The 19,510-nt window shown below is 38.6% G+C and overlaps 1 protein-coding gene across 2 annotated transcripts in view; it reads left to right on the top strand.

Annotated features, from left to right (window-relative positions):
• Positions 1–6,496, top strand: part of SYNPO2 (synaptopodin 2) — a 169,485-nt gene extending 162,989 nt beyond the window's left edge. The window contains exon 5 of one of the 2 annotated variants that reach the window (XM_032858735.1): positions 5,799–6,496. In XM_032858735.1, coding sequence (XP_032714626.1) covers positions 5,799–6,338 — 540 coding nt within the window. In that variant the 3' untranslated portion in view covers positions 6,339–6,496. Of the gene's footprint in view, positions 1–5,795 lie in introns of both variants that reach the window. The other variant, XM_032858724.1, reaches the window with a different exon arrangement.
• The last annotated feature ends 13,014 nt before the right edge of the window (positions 6,497–19,510 follow it).

Raw genomic sequence — 19,510 nt, 5'->3', positions numbered from 1 at the left:
TTCCGGCCAATTAAATCGATTCCCCAGAAGTTTAGCAAGGAAGCTAACTAAGCTGCTTCATTAACTGTTTTCTGTGGATAAGTCAGCATTGAACTGACATGACAGGTTGGTTAAGGTAAGCTGGGAAAGGCCCTCAGCTCCTCTGAGCTTTTCAGGTGACTTGAGAGCAAAGCCCCATGTGTGTCTCACCTTCACAGAAAGGGAGCGAGCACATCTAAATGTGAGGTATGCCCTAGAACCTGCCATTGACTCTTTCTTGTGACAAATGGCAAGATGGCAGTAGTAATTAATCCTAACTTAGTCAAAATTTAAATGGTTCTTTCCAAAATTTCTAAGATCTCATTTCATTTAGTTTGCTTGGATTTGAATCTTAAAAACAAACAAACAAACAAACAAACAAACAACAGAAGACATTTTCACAAAGCGATTTCATGGCCAAGTATGACTGAGAGCTCTGGTGTAAAACTGTGTGGGACCAGCTAGATTTCTGCCCTTAGGGAAGGAAGTTATTTATTTATTTATTTATTTATTGCTACTTGCCCCCTTTAAGTCTCACTCTCTTTGTCTTTGTCCTTGAAAATAGGGACAGTAATAGGGCCTGCTTCATGGGATTATATGAAATACTCTATGTGAGGCAATTAGTAGCCACCTCCTGGCACACGGTATGAGCTGGTAGTGTTGGCTATTATTAAAGGCAGAGGTAGGAAAATGCTTATGTTTAGCCTTCGGTGGGAATATCTAACACGAGGTGATTCGTGAGTTCGGGGGAATCTTTGCAACCTTTGCTGTAGGCATTATATTGGACTGGCTAAAAAGTAGCATGTACTTTCTTGCACTGAACACTTAAAGGACACACCATCCTAAATACACACAGACCAAATGTTCTACATGTGTATGGACTGTGCCATCTGCCAGATGACAAGTTCCCTCCGTCAATTTGAATGACGTCTTCATTGGTATGCTTTCGGTGTCTGTATTTATGGATATACATCTACTCAGGAAGATTAGGATGGTGTGTCTGCATTAACCTTACCTAACAAACTGAGACAGAAGGATGCAGACTTGAGAGAATGACCACCGTAGATGTTATTTCTCCCTCGTTTGAAAATGAGGAATAGGAATAGGATGGTGAAGGTGTTCAAAGAGGGTGGAAGCAACTAGGAATATGTGAAGAAAAGACATATAGAAGTGGAAGCAGGTATATTTTATGTTACTAGGACCACTGGGGCAAAAGTTAGGGAGGCGAAAGTGGGTTCAATGTAAGGAGGGCGTTCTCAACAGTTAAAGCCTAAGGATTGACCAAGATGCCCTGAAAACATGTGAGCCCCCTTCTCTAGAGCAAGGCCTGAGTGAAGTATGAGGTTTCAACTCTTAACACTATTTGAATTTCTTGAAATTAATCCTTAGAAAAATGTTTTCATTCTATTTTTAGCATATATTTCAATGTTAAAAGAATAAAGAGAGTAGGGCTTAGTGTACTACTGAAAATGGTAATGTTACATGACAGGGTATAAAAGCAAAAGTTCCCCCAAGGCCCTCAAATATCAGAGATGTTGCCCACTAAAGTCTGATTTCAGATGAAACTACAGACTTTACAAAGAACACAGCAGAAGCCACTCCCGCCGGAACCCTCCAGTCGGGTCTAGGTTATTAAAAGGGATCAGAGAATGGCAAGGAGAGAGGATTTCTTGAGGAAGAATTTGGATGCCATAGATCTTGGGGTGTGGGTTTGGAGTAGGGGGAGGTCCTACCCCCTCATCCCCACCCATGTGAGAGAAGAGTTTCAAAGTAGCTTCTTAGAGGGGCACCTGGGTAGCTCAGTTGGTTCAGTACCCGACTCTTAATATTGGCTCAGGTCATGATCTCAGAGTCATGCAATCGAAACCCACATCAGGCTCTGTGCTAGGTGTGGAGTCCGCTTAAGATTCTTTCTCTCCCTATGCCCCTCCCCCAGCTCACACTTTCTCTGTCTCAAAAAAAAAAAAATTTTTTTTTTTAAAGTAGCTTCTTAGAGAGCTTGTTATGAGATGTCTGCGCGAGAATGGATAGGAAGGCAGAGTAGATTGGGGTCTGACACTCTCCCAAGAAATCTGGAAGGTGAGACATGGGCTCACAAATTGTTTTGGCAAAACACTAGGAAATCTGCTGCTGTCATCCAAAGGCAAATGATGAGTGTTCTGCGTGGTCCCCAGCAGGCCAGGAGCAAAGGAGAGCTGGATGGGGTTGTCTTGAGGTCTCTTCAAATGGACCCTCTTGTAGCTTCAGCTTCCTTGGGGTTAAAGAATGAGTCACAAATAACCTGTTAGAATAGGGATGACTTGGCATGAGTTGAGGACTACAAGCAAAATGTCCCCAGTGATAGGAATCTCCAAAGATCCTGTGAAAAGTTCTCTTGTCTGGGCCTACCTGGCTCTGAGTGTGAAAAGCCAGAATATGATGTTACCAAATCAAGTAAAATTTCCCCTCTGCTCTTTGTCTCTTCTCCATTCTTGTTCTCTAAGTCCAGGGAGCGTGAAGTCCCAGTTAGCAAGTTGAGGGAAGAAAGAGGAAAGAGAGCAAGAAGAAGCCAACTACAGTGCCTTCCCTGAAGGAAGAGGATCTTCCTGAAACAGGCCCCAGGGAGAAGAGATTTAATTCTTGTTACTGCAAGGGATAGAATATTCTATTTTGAAATGAACTAGGTTGGGTAACTTAAAGTGACCACAGGACTATTCCTAAAAGAAAGCAGAGTACCACAGGACCTGCTAGTGACGGTGGAAAAAACTTCTTTCATTAAAAAAATCAAAGGTTTTCAGGAGACGAAAAGAAAGAGGCAATTTGATGACACATCATATGTATTGCTAATTTAACATATGGGTTACAGTTAAGTGCTCATATATCAGAAATTTAAATTCTTTAGATAATAATACAACCCACAGTGGAAAAATAGCAACCAAGGATCCAACCCATGTCATGCTAGGATTCTACCACCAGACATTCAAACTCCAAAATAGAAGAAACACCTCTGTTATTTTCAGGTCCCTTTGGTCATTTCTGGCTTGGGGTGTATCACATGGCTTCCTTTTGCTGGCCAAGCAGAGAACAGCATGAGCCTTGGGACAGAGACTGACAGAGGGAAATAGCACCAAAGAACAAGATGCGAGAATTGCTTTGGGGAAATACGTTAAAATTAGAGGTTTGGGTGCAGGGAGGGGCCAGAGGCCTGCAATATTTTGGGCACAAACAGTAACAACAATGTACCTAGAGAACTATTTATTTATACCACATTTGCATCTCTTGTCTCTGACAGTTTGTACGTTTATGTTCTATTGTTAGCACTTAAAGGAATATGAAGGCTTGTTTGGTGGACTGAGGAATCTGTAGGAGAGCAATAGTCATTTTGTTCACTGAGGTAATTGCTCTCTTCCTTCACAGCCAGTACTGCTACTATATTTGGCATATTTGTATTCTATGGGAGATTTTTTTTAAACTTTGATGCTATTTAAAATTTTTCCTCAAAACAATTTTTTTCCCTCAGAGAGACTTATTCTTTCAATATTATACTTCATAATGTTTTTTGCTCACATATTCAACTGATTAACATTTATGGCTTATCTGAAAAAAAATCTCTGATCTCTTCATTATTAGAATATCATTCAGCAATACTTTTGAGCTAATTTCTGTTAAGTTTCCATTCTTCTGAAGATTTTTAAGCGAAGAAGGGAGAGGAAAAAATGGAAAATAAAATTTTCACTTTCATCTAGTGTTTTGGACGCCCTACCACTGAAGCGTATGCATTCACATTGCACTTAATTCTTCCAAATAAATTCATAATTATTTCTTTTCCCAGTCGCTAGCCAGTGATGTTAATCATCTGTATGTGTATTTAAGATCACTTCCCATGTTTCTGTAGAGGCCTAGATCCCTTTATTAACATCTCTTCAAGTCTTTGATGTTTTAAAGACCTGACTGAAATAGCCCTCTGAGGTGCTAGATCTGATCAAAGACCACATAAGGCAGGTATCATGGGAATTGGAAAACTGCCCAAGGACTCTATAGACCAATACGTCCTCTCTCTTCCGTTAGTAAGGACTAAAGGAAAACATGGATATATACTATGGGAGACAAGAGCTGAGTATTTCTTTATCATATTGAATGTTAATACTTCTCACAATTTGGAAAGTTCCCTATTGATCCTGTCAAGATAGGTAGAGTCTATAAAGTGACCTTCCATGACTAACTAACTTGCCACTGCAGAGCTAACAGCAGTACTGTGTTACATGTTTCTTGAGGGCAGGGACTTCATGTAAATCATCTTTGTATGTCTAGACTCTGATGAGTGTGCCTGGGAAGTAGCAGGTGTTCAATAAAATTTTTGTTAAATGAATGAAACCAGCACATAAATAACGTGAAATAGAAATCAAGTCCAAAACAGTAACTAAAATTAGGCTTTTCTCCCCTCCCTGATTATATAGACCAGAGAACTTATTATTAGATCTAGGTTAGGATAAAGAGATTAATGAAAACAAGATTTTTTAGGACTCAACCGGTATTACTGAAATTGTAATGATAACAAAGAAAGAGGCAAGATTCAGTATATTGACCTAATTCTTGATATGCAAGCCAAGAAGGAACCACCTACCCTCTTTGTGTGTTTAATGGAAAATAAAAAACCAAAACAAAACATTTGAACCTAAGATAACTTGTCAAATCCAGGTGTGGGTATTCACTTTAAACTTAAGGACTTGCTCAGGAAAGAAAAGCTGTTGGAACCGTTTATAAAATTTGGGTGCATTTTTAAGCATGGCAATGCTTTTTGTTCCAGAGACACACAATGTTATAATACTTTCAAAGTTGACTCATTTCCCCTAGGTGTACATTTGCTACTTTTTGCCAGAAGTTTGTCTAAGACAGTTTCATGTTGATGGTAATGTGTGAGGACGTGATGTAGATAACTAGTCTTCTGGGTTCCTGGAAATACGAAGGGGCAAAGGAGAGAGAGAATACTAGAGCTTTCAATAAATTATGTTTCTGCATACTGACAAACCAAACAGTTCATGTACACGGGGAGGACTGCAAGGGCACAAAATCTCAAAAAAGTAAGGAATGTAATACACATAAAAAGAAGCAAATCTCAAATAAACAAAGGGCAGGAGTATTTATCTGAGACATGGGCAATATCCTCTGCTTAGGAAGTGAAGAGCCACATGATCTGCAGTGATTATAAATAGATTTTGAAAAGAAAAAGTCCGCCCACTCCATCAGATCAGCAAAATTAAATACATCTAAGTAGCTCTTGGATTTTTTATTATTTTTTTATTTTTGACTTTTTGCTATATTCAGTGGACCAAAATAAGATAACACGTTGGAAGTCACTTGGGAAAAGTAAAAAGCCCAGTAGCTCATGGTCTGTTTCTGGGGTAGTCGATGTTTTGTTTATTTTGTATCACAAAAACAGGACCTGAATGAGCGTGGGCTGTAGATATGGATATGAGTATGTGGAGGGCAGATAAGTGAGGGTGGCTCCTAGTGATAACAGAGTCCTAGCAGCGGTAGTTGTGCCCAAGAGAGATGGTAGTGATTGGAACTATGGGTTCAGAGAGGGAGAGCAATAAGAAAGTCCTAAGTGAGGAGCAAGTCCCAGGCCAGAGCTAATAATGCAGCAGATAGAGGCAGCCTGTCTTGGCTTTAGCACTAAGTATTTTGGGGGTTTCATTTTTACAGTGGTCAGTAATGTTGCCAAGATTACTTTGGAATAACAGTCAATCAGCACAACAAAAATGAATGAGATATACTAACATTTTCATTGTTTCTAGCAGATTGGACACTCCCTTTCTCTTCCTGGAAGACCAGTCCCACCCACTATCTCCACAACATCTCCTTGGGTATTCCAGCCTGCTTATAACTACTCTAGCAAACCAAGTGAGGAGCTAGAGAAGGCAAACAAGAGACTAACTCCTTGGGAAGCAGCAACGAAGTCTCCTCTGGGTCTAGTGGATGATGCGTTTAAACCCAGAAACATCCAGGAATCCATTGTGGCAAATGTGGTCTCAGCAGCTAGGAGGAAGGTGCTTCCAGGGTGCTCAGAGGATTGGAATGAGAGACTGTCCTATGTTCCTCAGGCCCAGAAGGCTAATGTGAGCTCATTTGCAAGGCAAGAGTATAATGTTGCATCTTTACCTAGTAATAATGTGTCTACCAACTCCCAGTATGGTTCACAGTTGCCATATGCATATTATAGGCAGCCTTCCAGAAATGATTCTGAAATAATGTCAATGGAAACTAGGTCCGATTACTGTCTTTCAACAGCTGATTACAACTACAACCCATACCCAAGGGGATGGAGACGCCAAACATGAATGTTAGAAAAACTGATCATGTGCCGTCTTACAATAGTCATTATTAAAATGTTCCTTTGTAGGGCATTTCACTTTTCCAGTAGATTTTGATTCACTTTTGGTCTTGGCTTGTTCTCAGAAGTCATTTATTTGAGTGTGTGTGTGTGTATGTGTGTATGTGTGTGTGCATGTGCACACATGAGGGATCTCTTTCTCATCTGCTCATGATAGAGAATTTCTTTGAGGAAAAAATTCATTTTCTGCATTGATGTGTTGGCACTTATATCTAATTCATAATCTTAATTCCATTTATTCCATTAATATGAGGTAGTCTGGGCAACTAAACACTGCTCATTTAAAGTGAAATTAAGTATTTTCTTCTAAGTGTCTTAGTCCAGGAAGGTATTAAAGAAATATGATGTGCTAATTGTCATTAGCAATAACAGCAAGGAATAGAACATGGGAGAAGTTTTCCATGAAAGCATGCCATTGAATGATAATTATATAAAAAAGGATTTCCTTGGTGTTATTTTAAGCATTTCTCTGAAACATTATCAAAAATCCAATGAAATTCAGTTTTTTAGAATTGAAAATACAGGTGTTCTCAGAAAGAAAGAAATATTCGGCAGAAAGATAATTATACAATTCAGAAGGACTTTTGAGGCAAATTGTGTAATGTATGGGAATAGAAAGATTTAGGTATAGAATATATTTTTAATCTATTTAAAGCCAGCAGCCTGAAACAGGAATAGATTCTGGGTTCAGGTATTCTCATTTGTCAAATGCGAAGATCAGATTATTTAATCTCTTATATCCTCAACAGCTCTGATACTCTGAGATTCTCTCATTGGTAGAATGACCTTTGGTGCATTATTCATTTTTGTTGCTCATCATATAAACGCAGGATTAATTTAGGAGTGGGTTAGGTCATCAGTGTCACTACAATATAATTAAAGGTCCAAAAGGAATTGTTGGGAGACAGGTTTTGTGCTATGTGTTACATGAAGGGAGGGTTGATGTGGAGAAAAATAAAACTGTTAATGGATTTAAGGAAGTGGTAGATGAATGTGTCTGTTATTATGCAACTGTAAGTCATGACCATTTATTTAGTTACAGAAAACAAAGCCATCATTAGGATGTTCAAAGGAAGCTGAACAGATGCTTGGTCAATTTCATGACCCATGCCTTGTTAGCACGGCCAAGAGACAATCAAACAGCTGCTCCTTACTACCGTACCCACAAAGTACTCAGTACAAGAAAATTCAAAGCATTTAACATCATAAATAAGAACTGAGAGCATCTTAAAAAAAAAAAAACAAAAAACATTTTGAGTATTCAAAACTTCCTTAGGTATTTAAATGTGACTCTTTTGCTCTGTTTTACTCTGTAACTCTTGAATTTATCATTATAATGGTGTCTTCCACAGAATAAAACTTAAAAAAGAAAAAAATTCCAGGGCCTAAATGATCCCTTATCTTGGAAGTAGAAGATCAAAAATGTGAAGAAATCCCAAGAAGTTCTCTTATTGATGGACCCAACCAGTTACTAATATTTAGTTATAAAGAAAAGATAAATACTTCTAAAGTTACATTGTTAAATTCCCTTAAATTTATATACTGTTAATTCTCTCAAATTATAAAATATAATCATTGACTCCAAACACTTTCTATGGAATCTTAAAAAATAATGTCTTGTATATTGATTAGTACGTCAGCAAATTCTCAGGAATCCCCTACGTTAAAGTCTTACGTGCTTCAAACTTTACTATATTGCCTAAATCATTTTAGATGTCAGTGTCTTAAGATAAGGGTGATTTAGCAGGAAAGACTGCCTGACAGGACCAGATCCTATTTTGTGGTTCTCTTTGATAAATTCTAGTAGTGGTTTTCCTTACTCCTAGGATTTAATATACTCCAACTCCAGAAATTGATATATATTAGATTATTCACTAAAACTTTCACTGGACTTAAAATTTAAAAAGCAGACATTGTAAACTTAAATATTATAATAATAAAATAGCCATCTCCTTCTTTGCATTACTAGATCAAAATTATCATTCGTGTTAAGTTGTCTGAATTGATTCTACACATCAAGAGAAAGACAATACATGTCAGGAAAGTTGTACATTTTTCACCCACAAAGAAATGAACATCTCACAGTTTTATTAGAAATTGATGTTCTCAAAAGTCATACATTGCAGATATAATTTGAAAAGCAGGAGTGCCAACGTCAATCATCACTAAACATATTGAGGATATAGAATCTCCAGTTTACTTAAAAATGAGCAAAGTTAGATTGCTTGCATTCAAGCTACTGTTTGAGACAGGAGACTTGTCACGCTGAGATCTGATTCCTATGGGTGAGAATACCTTATATCTGTAAGATAAAATCAGCATTTTTAGGAGGACTGTTGCTTGTAAATATATACCACATTCGTGAAGACTTTTTTCTACTAGTAGCAATCACATAGGTAGACAGAGTTCCTGTTTCACCGTGGATTAAAAAGCATGCCCTAAAATGTTACAGTATGCCAGTCACAGGGACACTAATTTGTCATCTTTCCTCCATCTTGAGTTTAAATATCACATCATTACGTGTGTGTGAAGTGTCCCCTATTAAAATGATGTAGAGTTTGTATTTTAAGTTTTATAAATGCACGGATTCTAGTCCATTTATTTCTGAATATGTCTCTTTTTTATGTTTTGGCACCATCACTCACATTGGAAAGGGCCACCTTATTAGGGCTCAAGCATATATATGTATTAATGAATTGGAACTTTGGATAAAAGATTGTATTAGATAGGCTCAGTTATTATAATTAGAGAGGAATTGTAGAAATGTTTGTTTTTTAAGAGAAAGTAGATTTTCACATTTGATTTCTGTTCAAAGTAGAAGTATTTACTCTGGCCACACTTTTCTTTTAAAAATGACTATGTTCTCCTGCTAGTTAGGTTGACATTTCTGACTGTGTTTATCCCAAAAGACTGTATTTGAAAGATGCATACTAAAAACCAAATTTGTATTAGTAATAAAAAGTAACTTGGAAATCAACTTAAAGAGTGTTTTCATTTTTCCTTGTAAAATATTATTTTGAATTAGTTTTCACCCCAAAGAACTGGGATTTGATATATTCCAAATCCAGAAGTTGATGTATATTATTATATACATTATATTCTTAAGTATGATATATTAGATTATTAAGCTTATCTATTACATATTTTTGAATTTTAGTTTCCATAATATTAGCTTCCAGACACATCAAAAGAATTTCATGCTGATTGGCAACATTTTAACTGTCACACTTAAAAACTTTAGAAAAAACTAAAAATATGATCATTTTGACATGTAAGTTAAGATGTTTGGGGTCCAAACATAAATTAATATTTTCCTTCATAGTATATTGGAAATTACTCCTAAGCCTAAGATAACCAATGGCAATATGACTTGATAACATGTTGGTTGTGATTCTGAAGCTGTTGGGGACTGATTCAGAGAATCTGTCATGTTTGTGATTCCAAAAATGACTTTGGCTCCTCCTGCATGATATTAAAACTATCAGCTGGAACTCAAGCTCCCTGGTCAGTTGGTATCATATAGCCCAGCTTTGTGACACCGGTTTTTGGTTTTGCTTTGTTTCATAAATTCTGAATAGAGTGGTTATTTTTGGTATTCTGAAAAAAATATATACATATTTTTTAAAGGGCCAGCACTGGAAACATATTTCAAAAATGAGGACTTTTTTAAAGATTAAGATGACCTAAGGGTACTAACACTATACTGTCTTAAGATGCTAATGCCCTGGAAGAATCCCATTTTCTCTGAGGAATTCCTAGTGCTTAGTAGACTAAATTTCAAAACATACTGAGAAGTAGGTAATATCATTTCCACATGGAGTGGACAGACAGCCTGAGGCAAGGGGAGTTCAATTCCCTGGCTCCTCATTGGGAAGAACACGACAGAGCTGCTTCAAAACTAGCCAGTTTCCTCCGGTCTACTTACTACCAAAAGTATTTAGTACAAACTACTCCCTTTTCCTCAGAGGTTCTGGAAAACAACACAATTTGTGACTTCTCAAATTTAATAGGACAGTATTTTCCGTGAAGGGGCATTTCGTTATTTACAGCTTTATAAAATGTGACAGTTTATAATTCTAGGAAGAATCTGGCAATCTAGCTATAAAAATCAAGTAATTATAAAAAAGGGCATTTAAAGAGGAAATGGCCTCCAACGAATCTTGCTGTGGTATTTGTTGGGTCCATGGTCAAAGGAACGAGACTGATACAAAGCGAAGGTCAAGCAAAGCTTTATTTCGTGCCAAGCATCGAGAATCAAACTGACTGTTCGGCGCCATCTCTTGCAAAGAGGTGACCCCTCTCTGCCTTACAGACTAGCTTTTAAGGGCAAAGGCCATGTGGTCAGGGCCTGGTCACCAGTGAGATTGTAACACACAGAGAAAGCTGCACAGTCATGTTAGGTCACACACGGTGGCCAATTGAATTACAATTTACCCTAGTAGATATTTGAACTAGCCTATCACCTTGGTCAGAATCAGTGCCCAAAAGCTACCAAGGGACCCACACTCCTTGGTAGCTAGGGAGACAGTATGCGCGCCCCACTGATTGGATGTCTCCACCTGGCCTGACCCGCCCTTGTATTTGGGCTTTGTTACCTGGGACTGGTTTCCTGGACTTGCTTTTAAGTAAGTTCCCTGAGGAGGGTGGGCAGGGTCAGTTTAAGTTTTACTGCATAAACAACAAAATCACTGTTTAACCGGATGGAGCTGCTCTGGCTAAATTGGTCCTTACAGTATTTTTTTCTCTCTATAGTTGTACTGAAGCTTTGTTATATTGTAACTTCTTTCTCCTTTACTTTTCTGTTACCAGTGTTCATGAATTTTCCTCTACTCCCACCTTCCCCAAGAGGAAAAAGCTTCATTCATGTTTTCAAGGATTTTAAGATTTATATTTCTTTTTCTTATGTCAAGTTTTTATTTAAATTCTAGTTAGTGAATATATATATGGTAAAATTCCTGTGTAGAATTTAATGATTCATCACTTACATATAACATTCATGTGTAGAATTTAATGATTCATCACTTACACATAACATCCAGAGCTCATCACATCATGATTTATATTTCTTACTTAAGAGTCTAAAAAAGCTTTTATAAAGCATGACTGCCGAACCATGATGATTTGAATATGTGTGAGGTTTGCCCTAAATTACCAAAGAAATTTAATGGGGTATGTTGTAAGAACTAAGGCAGGCCACCATCATTATGGGCCACTTTGGAATGAAGATTATTTTGAGTTAAAAGCAAACAAAACCCAGCAGATTCAGAAAAAGTTCTTTACCTCCTCTTCAACTGCCTAGAGATAATTGAGGTAGAGGGCCCACTCCAGGAAGAGACTGATCACCACAGTTAACTACATTATGATATGAACCGAGTGGGTGGTAAACACGGAGGAATTTAGCAAATGTCCCATTGTTTCTGTGTGGCCCAGTGAACATTTATTTACCAAACGTTTACTCTTTTTCATCTTCCTGTGAATTTCATTCCTTCCTTTAGAAGTCCCAAACCCCTAACCCCATCTCCTAAAGTAGGAATGACAAAATACTTCATTTTACCTGTCTTTGGAATTTCATGCTTGTGTGAATTTCTCTCATGTATGAAATTAAAGTTTATTTTCTCCTGCTAATAGGTCTCATGTCATTTTGATTCTTAGTCCAATTAGGACTTTGAAGGGCAGAGAAAATTTTTTCCTCCCTGACAATGTAGGCAAAGGCAAAATCTTATCCAAGCTCAAACTGCCTTTGAAGAATCCTGTCTACATTTCTATGAACATTTAGAAGTAGAGATAAGACCTTCCTTAGCCTTTCTTCAACACTGCCTTTTCTAGAAAAAATTATTTATTTAGACAATTGAGCTATAGGTGTATTCTGCAGGGATATTTCCTCAACAAGGTGTAGTGCATGTGTTGGAAACTAAAAGGCCATCCTTAAACTAGGGAAGGGACACTGCACTGCCCCTATTACCACTTCTATGAAGCAACCATTTCCAACGCAGTGTAGAAAACCAAACCAGGGGTGCGTGGGCGGCTCAGACGGTTAAGCATCTGCCTTTGGCTCAGGTCATGCTACCAGACTCCTGGGATGGTGCCGTGCGTTGGGCTACCTGCTCAGTGCAGTCTGCTTCTCCTTCTCCCTCTGTCATTCTCTCTGCTTGGGCTCTCTGCCTTGGTCTATGTCACTGTCAAATAAATAAATAAAATGTTAAAGAAAGAAAAAAAGAAAGAAAGAACCAAAACAGAAGTCAGCAGAACCTTTGCAGCTCCTGGGGTTAATCCGTGCCCTATCAGGACTAACCTCATTTTAAGAGATTGGCTTGGTTGTTTTTCCTGTTGATCTACATGATATTCATACCACAGCTTTCTGCCAGACCAATACACAAGACTGTAAGGACCTATTTAGTCAGAGGCTTCCATCAAGGTTAAAACAATAAGGTTGTTTAACCCTTAAACTATCCCTGCTCCCCTTCCCCCAGGGGACTTACTTAAAAACAAGTCCCGGAAACGAGCCCCAGGTAACAAAGCCCAGATACAAGGGTGGGTCAGGCCAGGTGGAGACATCCAATCAGTGGGGGGTTGCATACTGTCTCCCTAGCTACCAAGAAGTATGGGTCCCTCCCTTTGGGAGCCTTTTGGGCGCCAATTCTAACCAAGGTGATAGGCTAGGTCAAATGTCTACTATAGGGTAAATTGTAATTCAATTGGTCACCTAGCATCACTGTACAGCTTTTTCTGTGTGTTACAATTTCATTGGCTACCTGTGCGTTTCCAGGCCCAACCGCATGTCCTTTGCCCTTAAAAGCTAGTCTGTGAAACAGAGAAAGTTTGCCCTCTCTTGTAAGAGGTGCGGCCCTGAACGTTCCATCTGATTCTTGATGCTAGGCGCAGAATAAAGCTTTGCTTGACCTTCACTTTATATCAGTCTCGCTCCTTTAATCATGGACCCATTTTGGGGGGGATCTAACAAAGACAAAGAATAATATTTTTTAAATTAAAAAAGGGGTAGAGGGTTGCATATTTCCTCATAACTTGGTATTATTTGGGCCCTTATGTCATTTAAATGTCTCTTTATCCTTGAATTCAGATGATCTCTCTCTGCTTTCTAACTACAACAACTACAGCTCTGATCATTAGCAATACAAAGTGTCTATAAGTTATTGAAGTTGATAATTACTGGAGGGCTGAGAAGAGGAAAAAGAACCCGATTTTGTGATAAAACAGCCAAACTTCAGTTCTCAGCTAAGCCAAGCTCCATGTCCAGCATGAATTTGAAATAGAAAATAACCAAAAAAGAGGGGAGAGGTTTCATGTCTTGTAATATTCTCCAGTGGCGGTGTCTGAAAATCATTCCTTGTGGAGACTCAACTGGTTCTTCTACAATATGTTTGAATAAGCAAAGTATTTGGGTTTCTCATTTGTATAAAAAAGGAGACATTAAGAAAAAAAAAAAGAAATACTGTTTCAGGTCTAAAATGCTATCATGGAGAAAAAAATCAGGTAGGAATGCATTTTATACATATTTTGGCTGAGGAACTTTCAGAAGAATTGGTTACACTTTTTTATTTCACCATTACCCTGTTATAAAATTATTCTTGAAACAAAGCACATTAAAAGAGGTCCATTCCAAGATCAAAAAAAGGGGTATTGTGTGAATTTTATCCATAAGTATAAAACAAATATTTTTACTACCATGAAGACATTGACATTTTAAAAAATTTTTTAAAAATTTATTTATTTGACAGAGATCACAAGTAGGCAGAGAGGCAGGCAGAGAGAGAGAGAGAGGAGGAAGCAGGCTCCCTGCTGAGCAGGGAGCCCGATGCAGGGCTTGATCCCAGGACCCTGAGATCATGACCTGAGCAGAAGGCAGAAGCTTAACCCCCTGAGCCACCCAGGCACCCTGACATTGCCATTTATGGCACAAATATTTCCATAAAACATGTGCATTGCATTCATTTTAAGAAATCTCTCTTTAGGGGGCACCTCAGTGGCTCAATCAGTTAAGCATCATATGACTCCGGCTCAGGTCATGGTCTTAGGGTCCTGGGATCAAGTCTGATGACTGTCAGGCTCCCCATTCAGTGGGAAGTCTGCTTGTCCCTCTCCCTCTCTCTTCTGCCCCTCCCCCTGCTTGTGCTCTCTCTCTCTCTCTCTCTCTCAAATAAATAAAATCTTTAAAAAAAAAAAGAGAACTCTCCCTTTAAGCATTTGATTACCCATTTTCCCTTCGTTATTATTATTTGAAGTTAGCAATGACAACATTGGGGCCTTCATGAAGACATCAGAATTAAAGTCTGCAAGTAATGCTTGTTCTGATTTTTAATTTCTCTGACAAGGGGAAACATTAAATTTTATCAGTGTGAGCAGCTAGTAGGTTTAATTAACATTGAATGGCATTTCAGTTCCTGCCCTGGACTTTTTTTCTTGGCATAATGAATACACCTAGAATTGGATTTAAAGTGACAGCAAACTCAAATACTCTCCCTAAGTGGAGAGCTAACGTAAATAGGCTCACCACAGTCTATAGCTATAGACTCTTCGCAGTTTGACAATAAAGTCCTAGAATGGAGAGCAGTATGTCCCGATCGGTAGACCCTTAGTAATTCTTCTAGAATGTACTACTTTTGACAGGGCCACATACAGCCCTTCTATTGGCAGCTCCAGAAATTACTATTAAGGGGAGATGGATTCATTCATTTATCAAACAAATAATCCTTTATCCTTTATCACTGTGCCATACCCAGTGTTTGATGTGGGATATATTAGTGAATAAAACATGGCCTCTATTGCCAGGAAGCTGATAGTTCTAAGGGAGGGGATAGTGTAAGGAGACAAGAACAATGATAGGATTATACAGAGTATTATGAGAAGAACAAAAATAATTCAACCCTAAGTGTGGGAGGGTCCTCACAGAAGGCTTTCTGGAAGAGCTTATGGCAGACTTGAATCTTAAGGCTGAGTAGGAGTAACAGTGCAACCAAAAGAGAGGCCATTTCAGACAGAGGGGTATACCCCGGGAGTTCTGTGTTATCCCTGGATAATAAGGTGGGTTTTATCTTACTGGGAAGGTTAAACTTTCTTTGGTAAAAAGCCACTTGGTAATACTTTAGGCTTACAGAACCATACAATTTCAACTTAACTCTGCAAAAGCAGCCGTGGCTAATAGGAAATGAATGAGCATGGCTTAATAAAACGTTATTTATGGACATTGTCATTGGACTTCGATATAATTTTCACAAGTCACGAAATATTCTTAAAAATTTTTTTCAAGTACTTAAAAATAGAAAAACTGTTTGTAATTCACTGTCTGTAAAAAAAATAGGTGTCAGGCCAAATTTAGGCCCTCAGCGGTCGTTTGCGGATTCCTGCTGTAGGGCAACAATGGGGCACTATTGAAGGATTTTAAACAAGGAACTGGCATGACCCTGCCTTCTTGGTAGGAAGTTTATTCTGGCAGCACTGGGGAAGATAGAGTTGAGAGAGCAGGACAAGGGAAAGGAGGACACGGAGCTGTCTAATCTTCCTGTGTGAAAAGGCAGGCATGGTTTGCCTGCTGGAACACACTATAATAAATCATCAACTCTAAACCACCCCGAAGAGTCCCTTCCCTCCCTTATTACTACCTGTCCTTCTCTTTGTCACTGTGCCTCCTCAGTGTCCCAAGTCCCAAGCACACATTGTGGCCGCCAGCTGGCCTCCTCTTTCAAATTCTTTCAACCGAGCAAACAAGAGGGAACTGTGTGGAAAGAGTCACTCCCCGCAACCCACTTCCCTAATTTCTGGGAAGATGGTGGCGGCTGAGTGAGTGCTAGGATGGCCCAATTCCTACAAGCCATCAATATGTGTTACAGATGTGGTCACACTCGTCACAACAGTTATTTTCTTGTTGACAGCCGTAACAGCCTTTTGTTTGTTTGTATTTGACAGATGAACTGATGCCATCTCAGAAAACCAAAATGATTAGCTTCTTTTCCTGTAGCATAATTGAAGATTTCATCCTTTGCTAAATAATCTGGATTTCAAAGCATTTAAAATCAAACATGTCACAAAAATGTCTTGAAATGAAAAATAATTTTCAAGAGATTAAGAACTAAATAAAATAGGAATATCTTAGGGAGGTTTTCAAAATTCACTCTTCTGTGAAAGGGAGGTCTATGCAAAATACCTCTAAAGGTTGAAAGAGCCACAGGACCAAAGAAAAAGGCTAGTAAATCCAGCTTGACAAGAAACGGTTTATGAAGGGGATTTGTGGACAGAAACTTGTCTTGGGTGGCTGCAAGACCAGTAGATCTCCACAATCCCAGATCTCAGCAAATCCACTCCCATAAGACACACTTGTATAGCCCTGGAGGCTGGGAGTATGTCCTGGTAGACCACCTGGGAGGAGATGTTTGAGAAGAGTCATAGTCACAGCTCCAGAGCACACTGAGGACGTTATACCCCAAGGATGTACTTAAGGCTGTGGTTAAACAAAAAGCATGTGTGTGTGTTAGGGGGGGAGGAGGACTGTGCTCCAGGCTTCAGGTCATCAGGTAAGTCTTCATGGCAGATTTTCCAACATGGCATCAGTCCGGTTCATACACTCACAGACCATTAAAATGTAATGAAATGTGTAATGAACTACAGGAGGGATTTTTAAAAAGCCAAAACACGTGCCAGGTTCTCTTTTCCTTCAATGCTGTGTTCTTTCTTCAAAGAACTGATTACAGAGCTTTTATAGCTCAATATCTGCTAGATTTAAGATGGCAATATTATCCTACCTTCCGTGCAATGCCATTTTCAAACGTTAATGTTGCTGTATTATTAATTTCATTTTAAGGTCTTAAGGCACTTGATGTTTATAGACTTGAGCCAATGTTATGTTGTTCCAGACATGGCCCATGTCAACATCCCCCCCTCCCTTCCTGTTTTACAGACAGAGGTGATGTCATTGGCAATTGATGGGATAGTTTTATGTGGCACTATGTCATTATCTCTGTTCTGAAATCCATCCAAAATGTAGAACCATAAAGTGGAGAAGAACATAGTAATGGAAGATGTATAATAATATGTATTTCTAAAAGGGTAAAGCGGAATAAGCCAGAGTTGACTACAATAGTAAGCCATTCTAACTAAAGCAGCTATGTAATCTGCAAACTGCCAGGCTATTATACCCACACAAATAGTTGAAGCTCAAGAATGATGTGAAAATCTTTTAACAGGATGATATGTGAAAAAATTATGACAAATAGAAATTTGTAAAAATTTAGTGATTGTTGATTTTCAAAAACAGAAAAAAATCAGAATGTCATGAAAACCAACAATTCTTTTCTTTAATTTTTAAAACTTTTTTAAAAAAGATTTTATTTATTTATTTGACAGAAAGAGATCACAAGTAGGCAGAGAGGCAGGCAGAGAATGAGAGGGAAGCAGGCTCCCCACTGAGCAGAGAGCCTGATGCAGAACTCGATCCCAGGACCCTGAGATCATGACCTGAGCCAAAGGCAGAGACTTAACCCACTGAGCCACCCAGGCACCCAAAACCAACAATTCTTAAAAAATAAAAATAAAAAAATAAAAAAACAGACAATTCTGCTACATAATCTTCTGACCTACTGTAACTTCATCATATACGCCTCCCCAAAATGAAGCTTCCTAAATATAACAGGGTAAAGATTTGCACAGGAGACTTAATTGTTGCTAATCTACTTTCACAGAATTATCACAAATCTTATTTACATAATCAAGGAAAAACTTAAGTAGAGATTTATTTGAAGTAATTTACCCAAACTGGTATTCTCATTTACTGCATTTATCCAATCATTAATCAGGAATGTATAACGTGCTTTTTAGGTAGTAAGCAGTCTACTAGTAGTAAGAACGATGATGATGAGGATGATAATGGTGATGATGGTGATGATAGCCACTTTTTGTAGGTACTCACAGCGTACCAAAACCCTACACTAAATACTTCAACTCTATTGTCTCATTTAATTTTCTCACCTTTTTGGCAGTCGGTACTGTTATTATTCCCCATTTCAGAGATGAAGAAACTGAGACATAGAATGCATAAATAACAGACAGTCACACCACTAGAAAGTATAGATCTGGGATGTGAATTGACTTGTTCAACAGTCCATTCTATATATACTTGTCTGTATACACATGATAAAAAAGATATAGATGGCATGGTATCTCCATGTTTGGGAAACTAGACAGATACATTTACAACAAAAGAAACATTGTAAGGCATGCATGGGATCATCATGCTGAAAGTGATCATAGAGATTATCTAGCCAAACTGTCATTTCTAGGAAGGAAACTGAGACCTAGCTAGGACAAAGTGGCCAAGGTCCCCCAATGCAGTATAGAAGTGATTTGTCCCTGTGCCACTCTCCAAGTCCAGGTCCTCATCCCCTATCACCTGAACTATTAAAATAATGTCAGACCGCATTTCTCTGCCTCCAGTTCCATCTTTTTTCTACCCAGTTATATTTCTAAAACTCATGTCTGTTAACGTTGAATGACTTAAACTCTTCAAAAACACTTTTCCCTACCTTCTCCCTGAAGGCCCAGATCTGCCTTATCAAGCACCAATCTATCCTTCCAGCTCCGCTTCCCACCACCGCTCCAACTGCTCAGCAATTCTTTCCCACAGTCTGGCTGGTCATGATCCTTTCCTTATGTGTCTGAGCCTGCCCTTCCCTTTGTCTAAAATACCCTTCTTTCCTAGCCTATAAACCTGTTCATCCTTCCAGAAGCAGCTCAGATATCACTCATTTAAGCATTTCATTCTCCAAATTACTAGTCACTCCCTCTGCATTTCCATAATCCTTCACTTATACTCAATATTAGAGAAAATGACTGGGGAGCCTGGGTGGCTCATTCGTTAAGCATCTGCCTTTGGCTCATGTTGTGATCCTGGGGTCCTGGGATCGGGGGCCTGCATCAGGCTCCCTGCTCTGTGGGAAGCCTGCTTCTCCCTCTCCTACTACCCCTGCTTGTGTTATTTTTCTCGATGTCGCTCCTTCTCTCTCTCTCTCTCTGTCAAATAAATAAATAAAATCTTTAAAAAAAAGAAGAACAAAGAACAAAGAGAAAAGTACTTGCTCACCTTTTAGCCTAACACCTAGTGCATTTAAAAAT

This window comes from Lontra canadensis, unplaced genomic scaffold (genome assembly GCF_010015895.1).
Source record: "Lontra canadensis isolate GAN:19392208 unplaced genomic scaffold, GSC_riverotter_1.0 scaffold1, whole genome shotgun sequence".
NCBI classification, from domain to species: domain Eukaryota; kingdom Metazoa; phylum Chordata; class Mammalia; order Carnivora; family Mustelidae; genus Lontra; species Lontra canadensis.
The sequence above is the reverse complement of the archived record's forward strand: the minus strand, read 5'-3'. Positions and strand labels throughout refer to the sequence as shown.